Below are 18,972 nucleotides of genomic sequence, written 5' to 3' on the forward strand. Positions count from 1 at the left end.
TTATTACACGGCAAGGTGCTCTGGCAGCAAGTCCATTCTGTTGAAAACAAAATTTACCTTTATTTATTAGAAAGATCAGGATCAGGCCAATACAACCCACATTTATCTATCACTTTAAGTTTTGAGCTGTAAAACACGCCAGCAAGCATTAAATTTGAAAAGGAAATCAACTAATTGACATAATTATCAGGATCTTCTTACAACAATGAAACGCAATAACGTTCGATAGTCTCGTTTTTTCTAGCTTCCGTGTTTGACGGACACGAAAATCAAAAAAAAAAAAAAAAAAAAAAATCATAGTGTATTTCTTAAGTCAATTTCATTTAATTTAAGTTTTCAAATTTGGAAAAAAAATCACAAATATGAAAAAAGAAAGTCTTAGCTGCAGATATTTTAAAAGCAACTAGAAAATAATGATTTAAAAATGTATGTGTTAAATATAGACCGATGTCTGTGTCGCCGTTTATTTCCCGGTCCTTACTCAGTCCGGGTTGTCTTTCTAACCAGTACGTACCTTGACCAATACACGTTGTTGACAAAACATCACGTAACATACAACAAACCATCGATCAAATAGCCGCAATTATACAGAACTTTCTTATCGAACACATTTATTACGACATGACCAATCAAAATCGTGGGTATCTCCACGTGGTATTACGTGTCCTATAAGAAGCAAATGTTTAATGTCCGCGTGTACAGGAGTTGACTTTTTCTTTTTAGGACCACAAGCCTGCACGAGGGTAGGATACTGGCTTAAATAATAATCATTGTTATATGATTTATACTAGTATAATTTCTTAAAAAAAACATTTTGAGACGCAAAGATGAAAAGAGGCTAATTTTGTAATAATTGTCGTATTTAAGATATGAAGGAAATCAATGAAAAGTAATTTTTCTTCAATACTGAAATAATTATTTGGATCTGTTTCCTTTGTTTGTTTGTTGAACGTTTCGTCGATAATTTTTAAACTCATATTCAGACGCTACTACTTGTCAGTGGAGGGCTGCAATTTTAGAACCATACTCGAATCTTACGACCTGTGCTGGATTTTTTTTCTCGTGCAAGCACCTACTACAATACGGGATCTCGATTTATTCAGCCCAATCCAAAGAACTAGTATAAATGTATCTATGTTACACAGCAATGATTGCATCCGAGACGAAAGGATCCTCTCCTTACTCTGCGATTCTAAAGCAAACCCTTTAACTACTGCGCCACGCGGGTTTCCGATTTATTTACAATAGTTCGCGGTTTCCGTAAGAATTAAAGTTCAATATCAATTGATGCACTTAATTATCATATATACAATTAATTCTTTAAAAACTTGTTTTACAACCCAAACGAGATTGCAAATTTCAATCCGATTCTCACAAAAAGAGTTTTAAAAAATGATCTTTCCCTATACGATTTTTTAGAATTCAAAAAAAATTATAAGAAAAAAAATAATAATTCTATATTCTGAACTTTCAGGTGAAAATGAAGTTCCTGTTCGTGCTGTTAGTGTTGGGGATCTTAGCTTCTGTCGAGGCCGGTGGTTATAAAAGACGCCCCGCACCAAGGCGTAGTAAGTGTTTGATTAAAAAAAAAAAGGCAGGCATGAGTTAAACAAAATACGAACAATATCAAGGGGGTAATTGAGGTCGGGGTGAATCTTTATCAAACTTTCAGTACAATTTTTCTGTTCAACGCTGGAGTTTGCCACTGTTGACCGTACAGCCACAAAAAGTGGTGCTAGCTGGGTTGGGGGTGGGTGAGGACCCCTGGATATAACTGTCTTTTGCTCTATTATCTTTTTGAAATTTAAGCAGATAGAGTTCTAAAAAAAAAATTAATTTTGTGTTATTTTTACAAGCTACGATATTCGTGCGAGTTAATAATCATCAGCATTTCGGTGACATACTTTCAGTGTTCAAAGGATATGGCAAAGGCAAAGGCGGCGGAGGATACTGGTATGGTGGGATGGGTGGCATGGGCAACATGGGAGGATGGGGATATGGAGGTGGCATGGGAGGCTGGGGATACGGAGGCGGTGGTATGGGATACGGCGGCTGGGGATACGGAGGCGGTATGGGATACGGAGGATGGGGATACGGAAGCGGTCTAGGTGGATATTACGGAGGATATGCATCATCCTATCCTAGCGTATCATCCTATCCTAGCGTATCTTATGCATCATCCTATCCCAGCGTATCTTACGCATCATCCTATCCCAGTGCCTCTTATGGAGGATATTACAGTGGATATCCTTCCTACGCCGGAGGATACTACAGCGGCGGATATCCCGCGTACAGTGGGGGATATTACTCTGGTGGCTACCCCTCGTACAGCGGTAGTTATTATGCCGGTGCTAGTTATCCTACCTACGCTGCAGGTGGTTTGGCTTCCGGTGGGATCGCCGCAGCAGGAGCAGCCGTTCCCGCGGCAGTTCCGGCAGCAGCAGGAGGTAACGTTGCCGCCTTGGGAGGCACATCTTTAGCCTCTGCCATTGGTTCCATTGGTTCATTCGGAACCGGGTCTTCCGCCGGCTACTATCCCCTGGGAGGTGCTACTTATGCAGGTAAAAATCTATTTTTCTAATTGTCAGTGTAGCAATGATGACAATTGATTTGATATTCTTTCATTAATGAAATTCAATTTCTTTGTCCAGGTTGATGAACCTACCACTCATGCTATTGTTGTTCTGGAAAGAGTTGCTGGTCATTTGTTCTTGTACTTTTACAATAAATTATTTCAATATTCCTAATAATTTAAACATTGACCCAAATTTTAATTGAAATAATACACTTATTGAAATCATTGCAAACGGCGATTTTCACAGGAAAAATATTAATAAAAAGGAAACATATAATTTGTAATTGTGATTCAAGTGATGAAATGTCACTTTGCATACAAACGATATGATGAAAAAAAACTTATGGTTCCGTTCATTATTGAAAAGGAAGAGTTTATTTAAAAAAAAATTATCGATATCAACTTAAAATACGATTTCGAACAAAAGGTGACAATGGATATATAACCGTGACTTTTTGTGACTATATTTTTTAGCTATACTGGTCAGGATCAGAAGAGCTTACACGATAGTAAGGTGCCCGTTGTCTCTCCGTCTGTCTGTAAATAATTTGTTAAAACGTAACTCCTCCTACAGCGTTGGTTTGATTTCAATATACTTAGTAACTGGGCACATACGTATGTAGACTACGCTAAGATACATACTTTTTAATTGGTTTTTTATTTCGATGAACAGTTTTGCAATGGTTACTAAAAATTGAAAATTCTGTAAAATACATGTAATTTCAAAATGCTACTCCTCCTACATATTGGTCTGATTTAATATAACGTGGCATGCAAGTTGACTAAGATACATAATTGTCTTTTTTATATGTTGATGAATGATATGTTGCCATAGTAAATAAAATTGAACTTTCTGTAAAATTTTTATAAAAAGATAGTCCTCCTGCTGTTTTAGTCTTAATGCAATCTTGTCCTCAAAAAGCAATTAAATCAAGGGTTATTATTCTATTTATTGCTGTTGCAAAGTTTCAAGGTCAAATGCTACTTTACTCTTTCTTTGGAAACCAATTGCGCCAATCACCAGACCTTCGTATTCATAAAAACAGAATTTGTTCAAATTCTTAAATATACATGAGGACAAAACACCTGCAGTGGCGTTCAACTCGGTATTTGGATATATCGACAACGGATTATCAATTAATTGTTATTTCCATTCATATGTCGACACGACATATCCTAGTGTACTTGAAATAAAAGACACAACGTAGTCTGACAAATTTGTATTATATTTGGATAGACTATAATGATACTCTTATAATGGTAATCTAACAACAAAGCTTTTAAAATGATAAATGTGAAGATTCTAACAATAATCGTCCAATCTCTCACCAGAGGGCATACTACACTTCACTTCAACATTTAGTATCAATGGAACGATAAATCTGGTTAGAGATTGTCAATTTTCCTTACTTATGCAGCAATTTACCCTTATCACCCATATATGGAGTTGATTCAATAAGCGAGAACATGCTCTAACTGTGAACAATTTCTAAAACGAAGTAAGTTATTGACAAACAAGTTGATAAAACCAGAATATCAAAAGTCTTATTTAAATTCATTTGGTATTTCTTAAATTCTATTGTCGTTATAATGACATTGTCAATTTGTCAGCAAAATAATACAATCCATCATTAAGTCAAATGGTGACTGAAGTTTTTTGTACTTATTGTTAGACAATTCAATTTACACTCTGAACATGTCGACGGATTTTCCGTTAAAACCGGTTATTCTCTGGTCATGACAAAGAGCAGCGGGCGACTGTGACCGATCGACTGGGGATTTTCACTCCTCCATGGCACTTGACCCACTTCTGATGTTTTCGAGGTCCGTGTTTGCTCTTCTGATTTATTTGTTTGAATGGACTTTTGACCTTGAATACCGCTCATTATCTCCATATTTTATTACAAGTACAAACTAGCAGAGCAAGTATCCACAGAGATATCTGGTTTCCAACATGATTTAATATTCATGGATTCATGGATGGTGACATCCACATCCATTTTCAAGTTTCCTTTAATCAACTGGTTCGTCATAGTAACATGAGTATATACATGTATATATCAATAAGAACCCTGAAGAGTAAACACAACAAATTATGTGTTCAACATTGTGTTTTCTTACCATCCAATAATTTGCCCAAATTCAAGAAACCTTCTATCCCTAAAGATCAGGGTTAGAACAAAATTGATTATACATCATCTGACAAGCTTAACTCTTTCTTCCTATGTAAAATTTTGATTACTCATTGAGACCCTATCCCACCTCCAATGGGTCATGATTTGAACAGCCTTGAATCTAACTATAAAATAATGAAACATTAACATCTTTTAAAAAAAACAACTTTTTCTGGCCCAGTGATTGCCAAGACGATTTTTCATATGAATTCTTATCTTCTGATAGCCTTGCATATCCCTAGGGATAATGACTTGAACGAAGTTTAATCTTTATTATGTAATGAAGCATTCATCATAGGTTCATCTTATTTGGTCTATTTCTTTTTGAGAGTTTTAATAGAAGCCATGAAATATTTACTCATTTCTTTTCGGAGGAGAGCATTCAAACCCCTTTACTTAAAGGATTCTATAAGCTTAATAGTTTTTAAAACTGGATCAGTTGTTGTGGAAAAGCTTATGGTGCCAAAAATAGCAATGTATAATTTTTGTTTAGAAAAGCTCACTTTAGCCTTTTGGGTCAGGTGAGCAAAAATGTAACCTCACAAAGAAATGAATTGCATTAGTAGATAAGAGGTATAGCACTAGAGTTCCAATAAATTAGAACTTTACCATTGACTGAGCCTTTTAATCAGTGGTTGGTAAGGTGCTTAGTCATGATACATATATTATGTAGTACTACATGCATCATGATACATGTATGATGTACATGTATAACTTTAGTTTATTCCAGTTTAATACAACAAACTATTTTATCTACATTACAATCACAAAAAGAAATTTATAATATCTATCCTATCCCATTTTCTATCCCTGTCCCCATTAAACTCTGATTTTTAATTTTTTGATATGTGCATAATTGTAAAGACTTCATATAAAGCTTCATAAAATAAAGCTAAACTTACAAAATTACTAAGGAAAAAAAATAGCCATTTTCATATCTGAGATGTCACAATCTATTAATTTCACCAGTTTTTTTTTTTTTTTTTTTTTTAAAGAGAGAAAAGTACAGAAATTTTGTTATTTTTTGACTTTGTTCAAACTAGCCTTTTCAGATTTATTTTCATATTTCATAGTTATGATCATTCTACAAACACATTATACAAAAAATGAAATTGAAGCAGATTTCTAGTCAAATTGATATCAGTGCAGGATACACTGAATTTTTTTTTTGATTATTTAAATGTTGAATAAATGTCATTTTCTGATGACATATCTATCTTACAATGTCACAGCCAATGAAAATGTCCCCAAGCCTTGAAGTCTGCATTTTATCCTCCTGCCTTACAACACAGATTGCCAAATTAATCTTTGATTTGGAGGGACAGATTTTGTCATTACAAAATATAGTCCTTTTTGTAAAGAATAAAATACATGTAAAATGCAGATGTAAATTTTTGTCATAATCACAAATTCTTTATGAAAATTTGGACCAGCAATATACACAACTTCATTTGAATATTTTATCTACCTTAGTATTGAATGAACATATTGACAACAAGTCAAATATAATTTTAATAACCACTCCAATGTTTATTTTACTTCAAGAAAATCACTGACATTTTATTTCTCACACAGTATCATTAAAACGAGTATACATCTTCGCAACAAAATGGCTCACATAATGCAATCCTCTTATTAAAACAGTTCAAATAACACTGAGGGAATAAATCATTAATTGTTTTTGGAGTTTAATTTGATGGTTTTATATGTACATCCCCAACACTTTAAAATGAATTTCACCTTAACCACAGTTTTAACCGTAGAGCATCAACTCCATTGAGATAGTATCTAAACAATCGTTTATCTCTCACAAAGCCCAGATTTTCATACAATCTCAACGCTGCCTTGTTTGTAATTTCTGTCTCAAGAACAACCTGAAATAAATGACAGTACCATCTTTATAATACTGGTATATTTGTTATATCGGTATATCCATAACCACAAGAGGCCCCGTGGCCTACAAGTTCAATCAATATCTTACAATCCTGTAAAGAACCCATGGAATGTCAATTTAATATTTATATAATAAAACAAAATAAATTAAAAGATGAAGACATGATGCTCAAAGGGAAGGAAAATAAAATGATCAATTAATGATGTAGTTAGCAACAACTCATAAAGCATTCTTGACAGGACTTAGAACCTAAAATAAATTATTTCATGAAGAAAAATATAAGTAAAAATTATTTTTGTTGGCCCCAACACAAAAATATTGCCTCACTTCTTCCTCTTAAGTGTATGTATGTGCAGAAAAGTCGAAGAAGTTATCATTGTATCAATTTCATATAAATGTTGGATGACCGAAGATTTCAAACAAGAGGCCCAGGGGCCACATCGCTCACCTGAGCAAATCGGCTAGGAAAAAGCACAAATCAGATCAGAACTGAAAAGTTTACTGAAAGAGGGGGGCTTGAATTTAATACTACTTGAGAATGCTGTCATATTAGTACAGCATATTACTCTGCTGTTCTTGATAAAAGGATTTTTTCAAAACATTTCCTTCCTATATATAACTTCATAAAAATTTGAATTTGATTCCCCATTGTTTCCCTCCCTACCCTAAGGGGCCATGAATTGAATAAATTTAAATCAGGATTTGAACAAACTTAATTCTACACTACCCAAAAATGCTTCCATTTAAATACTAGTATCACTAATCATGGCTTTGCTATTCTTGAGAAGATTTTTTAAAATATATATTTGAACGTAAAATTTTGATCGGCCATTGTGGCCCCACCCTACCCCCCAGGGTCATGATTTGAACAAACTTAAATCTACACTACCTGAGGATGCTTCCACATGAGTTTCGTCTTTCCTGGCCAAGTGGTTCTTGATAAGAAGATTTTTAAAGATTTATACTCCTATATGAAACTTTGATTGGCCATTGTGGCCCCACCCTACCCCCGGGGGGTCATGATTTGAACAAACTTGAATCTACACTTCCTGAGGATGCTTCCACATGAGTTTCATCTTTCCTGGCCCAGTGGTTTGTGAGAAGAAGATTTTTAAAAAATGCCATAAATTCATAATTATCTCCCCTTGGAAAAGGACGTGGCCATTCATTTGAACAAACTTGAATCCCCTTCACCTAAGTATACTTTTTGGCAAGTTTGGTTGAAATTGGCCCAGTGGTTCTTGAGAAGAAGATGAAAATGTGAAAATTTTAGGACGACAACAACGATGACGCCGATGACGACGACAGACAATGGACAAATTTTGATAAGAAAAGCTCACTTGAGCCTTCAGCTCAGGTGAGCTAAAAAGGTTATTACATGTAGAACTCCTCCCTCACGTTTGCTTACTCCAATTCAATGCTGTTTACAAGTTTCACATTAAAAATAAAAGACACGAGCCATGACTTTGGCATTGTTGAAATTGATAACAACCACATGACAGATGCAACTTTTGTTTTCTGGCCCTTATATACATTTAGCAGTTCTTTTCTTGCTTTATAGTGCAGCTGATTCTCAACACTTCTGTTTATTTATATTTCTCATAAATCAGTCAATGTCATCAATTTTAATTATGTAGATAATGATTACTGTAGAAGTACTTTTTTCCGCGTGGTATTTATTTACGCTATGTACGCGGTCACAAATTTTCCGTGGAAATTTGTCCAAGGGTATTTAATGTAAATGTAACGCACATATTGACAATCTAGAAAATCCGCGTCAATTTCTACCCGCGGATTAAACAGAAATTGAGATTCCGAAGTTCGTCTACAGTAATCAAATTGTTTCATTTAATATGAATGCTAATTGAAAATCATTATGTGACATCACTATCTTATAGTCACTTAAGCTTTGCGTGTTTCTTCATTACACAAGCTAGAATTACAAACATTGCTTGGATTATTTGGACATGCAGACAGATGGACATGGACAGTGATTATTTCATACATGTATATACACCCATGACTTTGTTAGCAGGGGAAGGGAAGAGGAGGCCTGGGGTATGTAAGTCTTCCAATGTGACCAAAGAAGAAAATATGGACCTATTAAGACTTCCAAAGAAACTCAAATTATTTCATTACAATTATGCTTGGATTTTGATCAAAAATCAAACTGAATATTTGCAAATACAAGTTTGTTTCAGAAATCCCTATACCATCAATAGTTTTTTCTCAAGATAAGAAATAGAATCAATAGTATACCTCATCACAGTCATCAGCTATCATTCCTCTAATGGCTTTCAATACAAGACGGGACCCTTAAAAAAAGGATAAACTCACTCATTAAGAAATAAAAAGATCACTTGAATATCTTCAAATCTTAAATTCTTCATACCCACGTTTCAAGATCAAATAGGTTCAGTTTATTATTTTTTTCTTTTGCAAGTATAAAATCTAAAGTAAGCAAATGAAATACTAGCTGCAGATATGTAGCATTATGGTTTTATGTATTAGTTTTTTACTATAATGCTATAGATTGATCTTGTTATGCAAACCAGGTCTCAGTCGAGACTGAAGCTCTACTGGTTTGTACTTATAGCAAAGGAAGAGAAAAGTACTTAAGCAGTTGGAAATTGAAACTTTTCAACAGCAATAAATAGAATAATGATCCTTGACTAAGTCTCTTTATGTTCTTAGTGTAGTCTACTTTCATGCCACATTATATTATAATCAGACTAAAACTGTATTTGGAGTAGCATTTTGAGAGTATTTAACAGAAATTTCTATTTTTAGTAACCATGGCAACACCATTCATTGAAGTGAAAAACTGATATATAGAATTATGTACCTTAGTGTAGTCTACTTGTGTGCCAAGTTATATTGAAATCAGACCAAAACTGTAGGAGGAGTAGCATTTTGAAAGAATTTCACAGAAACCTTTCTATTTTTAGTAACCATGGCAACACAGTTCATCAAAATCAAAAACGATACACAGAATTATGTATCTTAGTGTAGTCTACTTGTGTGCCAAGTTATATTGAAATCAGACCAAAACTGTAGGAGGAGTAGCATTTTGAAAGAATTTCACAGAAATTTCTATTTTTAGTAACCAAGGCAACACCGTTCATCAAAATCAAAAACCGATAAACAGAATTATGTATCTTAGTGTAGTCTACTTGTGTGCCAAGTTATATTGAAATCAGACCAAAACTGTAGGAAGAGTAGCATTTTGAAAGAATTTCACAGAAATTTCTATTTTTAGTAACCATGGCAACACAGTTCATCGAAATCAAAAATCGATAAACAGAATTATGTATCTTAGTGTAGTCTACTTGTGTGCCAAGTTATACTGAAATCAGACCAAAACTGTAGGAGGAGTAGCATTTTGAAAGAATTTCACAGAAATTTCTATTTTTAGTAACCACTGCAACACAGTTCATCGAAATCAAAAATCGATATATAGAATTATGTATCTTAGTGTAGTCTACTTGTGTGCCAAGTTATATTGAAATCAGACCAAAACTGTAGGGGGAGTAGCATTTTGAAAGATTTTCACAGAAATTTCTATTTTTAGTAACCACGGCAACACCGTTCATCAAAATCAAAAACCGATATACAGAATTATGTATCTTAGTGTAGTCTACTTGTGTGCCAAGTTATACTGAAATCAGACCAAAACTGTAGGAGGAGTAGCATTTTGAAAAATTGTTTACAGACAGACAGACAGACAGACGGACGGACGACGGACGCATTACTATCACATAAGCTCTTCTGGTCTCTGACCAGTAGAGCTAAAAATGCACAATTTACGGCTCAAGAGTTTTTAAGCACTATTTGGGAGAATTTCTCCACTTCCAAGCATTGAATAATCAACCACCATTTACTCCATGATTCTAGAAACATATTTAAACCAATCTGTATATTTTATCCACCTTCCAAACCTTATTATTGTCTCTGCAGGGGATAAACTAACTTGATTTAAATATTGTCTGTTGGATTTCAGAAAATTCAAATTTAGCGAGTTTACTGCTTGTAGAGACAACTTTAAAGGGTAGGGAAGTGGATAAAATATAAGGATTGGCTAATTAATGTGTCTAGAATTAGAGTGTGAATGATAGTTGATTGACCAATGCTGTAAAGTGGTGTTCTCTAAAACATTGCTAAAAAAAATCTTGCCCAATGAATTGCACATTTTTTTTTATTACGGGATCTGTAGCATAATGGTCAAAGACTAATATAAGAAACCATAACACATAATACAATTACTGCAATACATGCACAATCAAGTAAATATATAATCATGATAATCTGTTCCATATCTCTATATACAGTGAATCTGCCTAATGACCCATCACATAAAAATATCATCCGTTCCACATCAATCTCTAAAAACAGGGTAACTCACCTATCTTTTTCCTCCTGTAATCTGCATCAACAGCCAGCATTGCTATATACCCTCTTCGTACCATTTTCTTGTGCATATCTAATTTACAAACTATGGCACCCACACATTTCTCTTTATCCATGGCCTACAATTATATCAGTTTCAGCGAAAGGTGTAACAGTACTCTTCATTATTTTTTTTCTTACTAGTCCATTTGGTCAAGAGACAATGAAATTTACTTGTCCGATATTAAATTCAAACTTGTCCTTTTTTCAAAAAAGAGCTATATGACCACTTATTATTACATGTTTAAATTGAGTCTATATCAAATTCACTGAGTCTTTGTTATGATTATTTTGACACTCAACAAATCATGCCTCTCAGTTTTATCATCCTATCCATAAAAGCCCAGGGTTCATTAGTAATGCAACATGATATTTAAAATTGTATCAAGTTTATAAAGTTTGATGAAAATATTTTGAATACATCCTTTAAAACCAAGTTTGAATGAGCAAAATCTTAACTGAACCAAGTTATTAACAAACAAGTTGAGGAAACAAGAATATCATTTAAAAAGTCATCACAAGTTATTTGGTCAAAACAGTGTCTTTTTCAGCAAAGAAAATATATCATAAGGTCAAATGCTGACTGCTTTTTTCATACTGTTAGACCATTATTTAATATTTAGACATTGAGATGTCAAAAAAATTTTCTGTTATAACTTATTCCAGATCATGACAAGGAACACAAAGCAGAAGTGACCAGTTGGCAGGGAATGCTCACTGACTCACTAGTCACTTCCCCTAGGACCTGATCACATCTCTGATGTTTTAGAGGTCTGTATTTGCTCTGTTCCAAATTTTTTTTTTTAGTAAGCTTTTGAGTTTGACACTGTTTGTTATCACCATAATTATACTTCATATACCTACTCTAAACCTGACTGAATAACACAATTATAACAGGGTTGTCCCCATGACTATGATGACCCAGGGAATTCCTGTCTATAATGATGTAATCCCCAGTTACTCTGGTATTCCCTCTCACCCCATGTTAAGGACAGTATCCGGAAAGAAGAATGTCAGTAAATTGATACTGAATCGTTTCACTCCTATTGATAGGATAGGTTTCTAGGTAGGAGACGATTTTGTCACTCTGTTTTCAATAACACTTGCAAATAATGAAATTAAAATAGCTAGAAATAGGGGAGAAAACTTTGTAATTAATTAAAAAAAATAACTGGACCAAGACTGGCTGGAGTATAAATTTCGGCCATTTTTTACTCAGTCTGGAGGGGGCAAACACAATATTTCTTAAAGATCGTTGTCATACTTAGCTAAATTATAAAAAAAAATATTCATGGGTATATTTTCATTTTCACATTGTAATTCACTGCTCACCAAAAAGCACAGCTTTGGCCAGTTGTGGATAAAATATCTGTATGTGTAAATGGAATAGGGTTCAGAAAGATCTTTGGTAATGAGCCTCATAATGTCCGGCATTTGTTTTTCTGATTCATATATAGTGTAACTGATTCCATCTACTTCCTTGATTTCTTCCTGTAATTGTGGTTCGATGTGGACTCTTCGCACTGACTCACAGAGCAGGTGCTCTGAACTTTCCTCAACTTCGTGTTCTTTTGAATGATCACATGTGCACTGAGCCAGTAACTCTCTCTTATAATTGTCTTGATCTCTAGGATGATTATGGACAATGCGGCCATTTTCGTCCTTGGTGTGATTTAATTTGCCATTCGGTATTTTTCCTTCCACTTTTGGTTTACTTTCCTCTGCAGAGATTGAGAGTGGGAGGGTAGGACTTTTGTTCACTTCTGAGCTCATTAGTGAAGGCTCTGCTTCAGAAATCATTGTTCTAAAATGTAAATCAGTAAACTTATTTAAATCTAAGTCTGATTTTTAAAGAGTAAGTCATCTTTAACAAATAAACAGAAATTTGTCCTTGCTACGGAAAAAGTGAAGGATCATGTATCGTCCATGTTGCTGTGGAATAGTCAACTTCCGGTGAAACTAATATTCATGCGCTAGAATAATAATTATTTGAAATTTATTTCAAGAGTAAATATAGAACCAACATTCTTTTTGAAATAGAAAATGTAATTTTGATTTTCATCGGTTACCTCCATAAGTTTTCTGATTAAAAAATTTTTCCCGAACTATTTTACTCGTATTCATATCCGTCGCTGTTGCTGGGCACTTCCCGTTGGAACTGAGAGTGTAGTATTTGATGCACATGGTTCTGTGGAGCACAATGAATATATGGAGGGTAGAGTCTTGATAAAGACATAACATTTTTTCTTCAATCCAGATATTTACTATCTTCTAGGTACGTTTCACGGCCTTCATGACATTAATGAAAATCTTGGATTATGCAACCACCTGTCATTGCAATGTCGAATTAGAATAATCTAACTGTGTCTCGGGACAGGCCGTCACCACAGTTAGAATACGTCCCATATGCTTGCAATGTAGTAAATCGGAGCGGATCAGCTCTGAAATAATTTTGAAGTCAAGAATACAAAAGGGGTTAAATAAGGCTGAAAATAACTACCAAATTATTCAAAAACAAACCATTTTGAGATTGGATAAGGCTTTAATCCCCAAAGAAATCCATATGAAGACGAAAATTCAACTAATTTTTTCAGTGGTTTTTCTCGCTTCAAATTTACCTGCCATGGTTACATTTGGTCGAACTCGATGGAATTCTTTCAATCTTTGTTTGTAAATGCATTCATGCATTGAGTACGAATTATTGTCCATGTTTTTTTTTGGTACATTACGAAATACACGGAAGAAATTCTATTGTTAAGGTTTCGTCAAAGGTCAACATGTCCAAAAATTTATTTTTACAACAGCCCCAAAACTAGGTGAGGTATAAAGTTAAAACTTTTACAGTTTATAATTTTTTCATTGATTAACAGATAGAAAGTATCACTTGATAAAAAAAAAAAAATACTTAGAATAATATTGATTGAGAAAAATTCTTCTTAAAAATGCATATATTTTCAAAAAAAAAAAAAAAAAAAAATACACCTAATTAATTCCGTGCTCTTATTGAAAACCATCATTGCAGAAACAAAATATGTTTATCAATGAAGCGCAAGTTGGACTTGGATAGCCTCTGGAAAGTTGTTTTCCCTGTTTATTTTGTCCAAATGTTTAGACTTGAAAGTAAAAGTACATTGCAAATGGAAGCTCTATAGGGGTCTTGTCTTTATACATGTATGCATTCAATAACAGCCTTTCAGAGACCATTCACACCCAACCTGCCCTTCAGTGATTTACATGTATTATTTCCACAATGTTGGTTTTAACAAAAAGAACAGAATTAAGCAGGTGCATTTTTCTTTAAATATGCACATTTTTTGATACAATTTTTCTCAAAAAATATTTTTTAAAAATTATTTGTTATCAACTGATACTTTCTATCTATTAATCAATAATAAATTTATAAACTATAAATGTTTTGACTTTATACCACACATATTTTTGGAGCTATTGTTAAAATAATTTTTTAGACATATTGACCTTTGACGAAACCTTAAACCAGGTCTGTAGGAATATATCATTTTAACAATAGAACGTTCTTCCTAGGCCTGCCCTGGCTGCAGAATTGTAGCAGTATTGTTTTACCAGTATATATTTAAGACAGAGCAGCTAGGGAATATTTGCCACTACTGGGCATATTTATTAATTTTTAGTTAGGAAAAAAAGGGCATGGCAATGATTATGATGTCGCTGGAAAAATGCCCAAGGTGCTGCACCATGCTAGTTTGCTTTAGATTTATCACTGTTAAATGTTTTTTTTTTTGGCTTTACAGTTTTGAACAAATTGATATCTGCATGTCATAAAAATCACAGACTTAGAAATTAATTATTTTTTTACATTTTCATTACACACTCATGACCTGATAACTAGACAAATTCAATATACATTTATTCAATCGAAAAGCATCTTAGAGAAATTACATACTTAAAAGTATACACACTATAACTTGTGTCAGTTTAAATAAGATTGGAAATTTATGTATTTTGTTAATCAATAAAAGTTGCGAAAATACTGTAAATTACACCATTAAAATTAAACGCGTTATAAAGTTATCAAATTATAATTATTTATAACCCTGCTAGGAGAGAAATGGCTATTTTAAAATAAATCCATCACGTGACGCCGTCGCTACTTTTAGATTGATAAACAAACATGGCGTCAAGAAAACGAGAAAGGCCATTTGAGATACAACTCATTTTTGACGTGGATGGCAAGCGTCTTACTCTTAATGATACTTTTTTTTTAATGTAATCATTATCAACCATCTACTCTGTTATGACGCATACAAACCTTTTATTAATAATTGTTGTCAAAACGCAACATTCCTCGTTATCTGTGATTTCCCGTGGACATGCGTGTCTATATACAGGTCTACTGTTTACGCACTTCCTTCATTAATATTCATGAAAAGACTGAATTCTTAATTGCCAGATATTGCTGAATTGTTTTGTTATTACAACGACATCTATATAGTAAAATTTTGTGGAAAGTATTATTTTTTCATTTACACTCCATCTGTTTCAAATCATTAAAACATTTTGTTTCACACAACATTCGGCGTTCATATACGTGTGTATGACTTTAAGCTGTTAAAATATCTATGAAAATTAAAGGGAAAAAAATTGAAAGTGCTGAAAAAAATGATTGGGTAGGGGCAAATTTTGAAGCGTCGTTCAAGTATATCAAACAAATTATTTTTTATTTATCATAAAAATGAGATATTATTTTGTGAAAACGAGATATTATCTCATGAAAACAACTTTATTTTCTCATTAAAATGACACATTTTGTGAAAATGACTTATTTTTAGCTCACCTGAGCCGAAGGCTCAAGTGAGCTTTTCTGATCACATTTTGTCCGTCGTCCGTCCGTCTGTAAACTTTTCACATTTTCGACTTCTTCTCAAGAACCAATGGGCCAATATTAACCAAACTTGGTACAAAGCATCCTTAGGTGAAGAGGAGTTTAAATTGTTAAAATAAAGGGCCAAGTCCCCTTACAATGGAGATAATCAAGAAAAACCAAAAATAGGGTTGTGTCATTAAAAAATCTTCTTCTCAAGAACCATTGGGCCAGGAAAGCTGAAACTTTATATGTGGAAGCATCCTTGGGTAGTGTAGATTTTAAATTGTTAAAATCATGACCCCCGGGGGTAGGGCGGGGCCACAATAGGGAATACATAGAAATATAGTTTTACATAGAAATATAAAGAACAAATCTTTAAAAATCTTCTTCTCAAGAACCACTGGGCTAAGAAAGCTGAAACTTATGTGAAAGCATCCTTGGGTAGTTAAAATATTAAATGGTAAAAATTATGACCCCCGGGGGTAGGGCGGGGCCACAATAGGGAATTCCAAGTTTTACATAGAAATGTATAGAACAAATCTTCTCAAAAACCACTGGGCCAGGAAAGCTGAAACTTATGTGGAAGCATCCTGGTGTATTGTAGATTCTAAAGTGTTAAAATCATAAAAGGGAAGGGGGTAGGGGGCACGATAGGTATAGCAAGAGGGAAAATCTGGTAAAGAACTACATCATCCAAGTTACTCAGGTGAGTGATGTGGCCCATGGGCCTCTTGTTTTGACTTGTTATCATGTGAAATTGCCATATTATTTCAACTTTAAATTTTGTTACTGTAAACATTTAACAACCTGATTTAGCATTTTGCTATTCGTTGTCAAATATGGATGAAGAGTATACAGGAGAGATATCATTCAGGAATGCTTGAAATGACATTTAAATATTCCACAATACAATGATGATCATGAAATTGGGACATTTCTGTCATATTCATTTATGTTTCCAGATTTCTTGATTTAATATGTTTTTTACTTATACATCCCTTCAATGTAAATGCATGCTCGTTTTCACAAGAAATTATGTTGTTTTCACAAGATGATATCTCGGGTTTTGTTTATGTCTCGTTTTAAAAACAAAATAAGACATTTTCACGGAATAATTTTCTGTTTTCACGAGATGTCATTTTCATAAGACAGTTTCTTGTATTTGGTAAAATAAGAAGTTGTTCTCATGACATATTATCTCATTTTACCGAGAAATTATGTAGTTTTCATGAGATAATATCTCGTTTCATGAGAATCGATAAATTATTCCTGGTTTCTTAAAAAAATTTCAATTACGCGTCCTTAATATACCAGCGTACAAATGGATACAAAGGTAATTAGTTCGACATGTGTATCCCTGCACATGTATACATTGTAGATAATTAAATAACTTCTATTGAATACTAAAGTATGCATTGTGATAATTAAAACAACAAAGCTTTATATGTACAAGTGATAACTGTGATATGTGATCAGATGCTGAACTTAATATTTAATGCCCCCCTTCAAAGAAGGGAGGGCATATTGCTTTGCTGCTGTCTGTCTGTCGGTTCACCATCAGTTTCCATTCATTTTCTTCGGAGAGGTTGCACATATTGAAATGAAATTGATATACAAATTTATCATAAGAATTTCCAGGTCAAGTTCTGTTTTTGGTTCTTTCGGACCATTTTGGACAGAGTTATGCCCCTTGGACTTAGAAAAATTCCAATTATTTTGGGGAGGGGAGCATAAGTGTTTTACAAACATCTCTTACTACTTTTTGATCTTGAACTACAGAAAATTTAAGAAGGAATTTATTAAGCATTCATATATTTTGTTTGACAGGTGAAGCATAATTATCCAGAACATTGCTGCCATGAGTACGGCACCAAATAAGAAGGCTCGAGAAATATGTTGGTCATTCCGAGACAAATTATTTGAATGTCTGGACAAAAATAATGAGGATCTTTCAAAGTGCTCAGAAGAAATCAAAGGAGTTGAAAACAACTGTTCCAAGTTGTGGGTTAGTATATGTTTATTGGAGGGTACTAAATGTAGTATTTATTATTCTATTACATGTGTATAAATTTTAACTTATGTAAGATTTGAATAATACGAGATAAATCAAAAAACAAGAAATGCAGAACTGCAAATATTTTTTATATGTATTAGAAAATAATTCCCGCCCTAAACAATTTAATGTTTACATGTACCAGACAATATGTAGTCTAAAACTGTTAAAACTTTTTATTTCCAGTCCAAGTATTTTCTGAAGAGAAGAAATTACCTGCAATTTAGGGAAAAGGTTGAAAAAGAGGGATTTCAGTACACAGAGAATGAAGGAAAATAAGTTATTTAAATGGTACATTTGAAGTGACTTTATTTCCAAACTTCAAACAAATATGTACAACATATTGTTGCAAGTATTTTTAGTTGTGTGTAATATTTTTCTATAATGTTTGAATAAAAAACCTCTTCAATTCCGAGTATTTTCTTAGAGAGTTGATGATCAAAAGGCAGTGACTACTTCAGTAGAGGTATATACACTATACATGTACATGTATATGAAAAACAGAGATTACAGATCTCACCTCAACAGAAGGCTGTCAAATGTTGTCTTCAAGAAAAGAGAAGTCTTACTCTAGATACTAGTAAACTTATAATCTAGTACTAAGTAGTTTGTATCGCTAGGTCAACATTTATGCAATTTTGGTCTGATAGGGCTTGCAGTTACTTGGAAAGCCTCATCCTTTAAAACAACTCATCCAGAAAATGTAAATCAAACATCGTATCTGAGTGTTCATCCCTTGATGCATCATCCATGCAAGTTTGATTCAGATAGGCATTACAGTTTCTTGACCATGTAATGGACGTGTTGTAAAAGATTTAACCTGGTCATTCATCTGGAAAATTTATAGGTCAGATCTAGCATCCAAAGCAAGTCCAGGAGTGTGCTTTCTAAGATGTTATCATCCATGAACATTTGTGATCTGATTAAAATTAAACCATCTACTAGCTCCTTTACTTTGATGGTTGCAAAAAGAACAAGAGGCCCATG

General features: G+C 33.6%; 2 protein-coding genes and 1 long non-coding RNA gene across 3 annotated transcripts; 2 read left to right on the plus strand and 1 right to left on the minus strand.

Moving 5' to 3' along the window:
- Nucleotides 1–646: 646 nt before the first annotated feature.
- On the plus strand, nucleotides 647–2,656 carry LOC134274332 (acanthoscurrin-1-like). Its single transcript, XM_062756600.1, has 4 exons — nucleotides 647–743; nucleotides 1,475–1,568; nucleotides 1,911–2,561; nucleotides 2,652–2,656. Exons 1-4 carry the CDS (start codon nucleotides 687–689, stop codon nucleotides 2,654–2,656), a joined length of 807 nt encoding a protein of 268 aa, XP_062612584.1. The 5' UTR covers nucleotides 647–686.
- Nucleotides 2,657–6,255: 3,599 nt separating this feature from the next.
- On the minus strand, nucleotides 6,256–13,029 carry LOC134274338 (N-alpha-acetyltransferase 30-like). The gene is made up of 4 exons (XM_062756612.1): nucleotides 12,422–13,029; nucleotides 11,046–11,169; nucleotides 8,903–8,958; nucleotides 6,256–6,623 (listed from the first exon to the last, which is right to left on the minus strand). Exons 1-4 carry the CDS (start codon nucleotides 12,887–12,889, stop codon nucleotides 6,486–6,488), a joined length of 786 nt encoding a protein of 261 aa, XP_062612596.1. The 5' UTR covers nucleotides 12,890–13,029; the 3' UTR covers nucleotides 6,256–6,485.
- A 215-nt stretch (nucleotides 13,030–13,244) lies between these two features.
- LOC134274331 (uncharacterized) lies at nucleotides 13,245–18,401 on the plus strand. The gene is made up of 3 exons (XR_009993591.1): nucleotides 13,245–13,364; nucleotides 17,760–17,937; nucleotides 18,172–18,401. It is a non-coding gene; the product is annotated as an uncharacterized LOC134274331 (long non-coding RNA).
- Nucleotides 18,402–18,972: the final 571 nt, after the last annotated feature.

Source organism: Saccostrea cucullata, unplaced genomic scaffold (assembly GCF_032062105.1).
Source record: "Saccostrea cucullata isolate Sc308-1 unplaced genomic scaffold, CSIRO_AGI_Scuc_v1 ctg1274, whole genome shotgun sequence".
Taxonomy (NCBI): domain Eukaryota; kingdom Metazoa; phylum Mollusca; class Bivalvia; order Ostreida; family Ostreidae; genus Saccostrea; species Saccostrea cuccullata.

What these genes read in the sequence shown, in the direction of transcription:
- LOC134274332 (XM_062756600.1), top strand. Translation starts at nt 687, where the DNA reads ATGTCCGCGTGTACAGGAGTTGACTTTTTCTTTTTAGGACCACAAGCC. An exon ending in GACCACAAGCCTGCACGAGG is followed by an intron (nt 744 to 1,474) that starts GTAGGATACTGG and finishes CTGAACTTTCAG; the next exon opens with GTGAAAATGAAGTTCCTGTT. An exon ending in ACGCCCCGCACCAAGGCGTA is followed by an intron (nt 1,569 to 1,910) that starts GTAAGTGTTTGA and finishes ACATACTTTCAG; the next exon opens with TGTTCAAAGGATATGGCAAA.
- LOC134274338 (XM_062756612.1), bottom strand. Translation starts at nt 12,889, where the DNA reads ATGATTTCTGAAGCAGAGCCTTCACTAATGAGCTCAGAAGTGAACAAA. An exon ending in TTACAGGAGGAAAAAGATAG is followed by an intron (nt 8,959 to 11,045) that starts GTGAGTTACCCT and finishes CCTTTTTTTAAG; the next exon opens with GGTCCCGTCTTGTATTGAAA. An exon ending in TAGCTGATGACTGTGATGAG is followed by an intron (nt 6,624 to 8,902) that starts GTATACTATTGA and finishes CATTTATTTCAG; the next exon opens with GTTGTTCTTGAGACAGAAAT.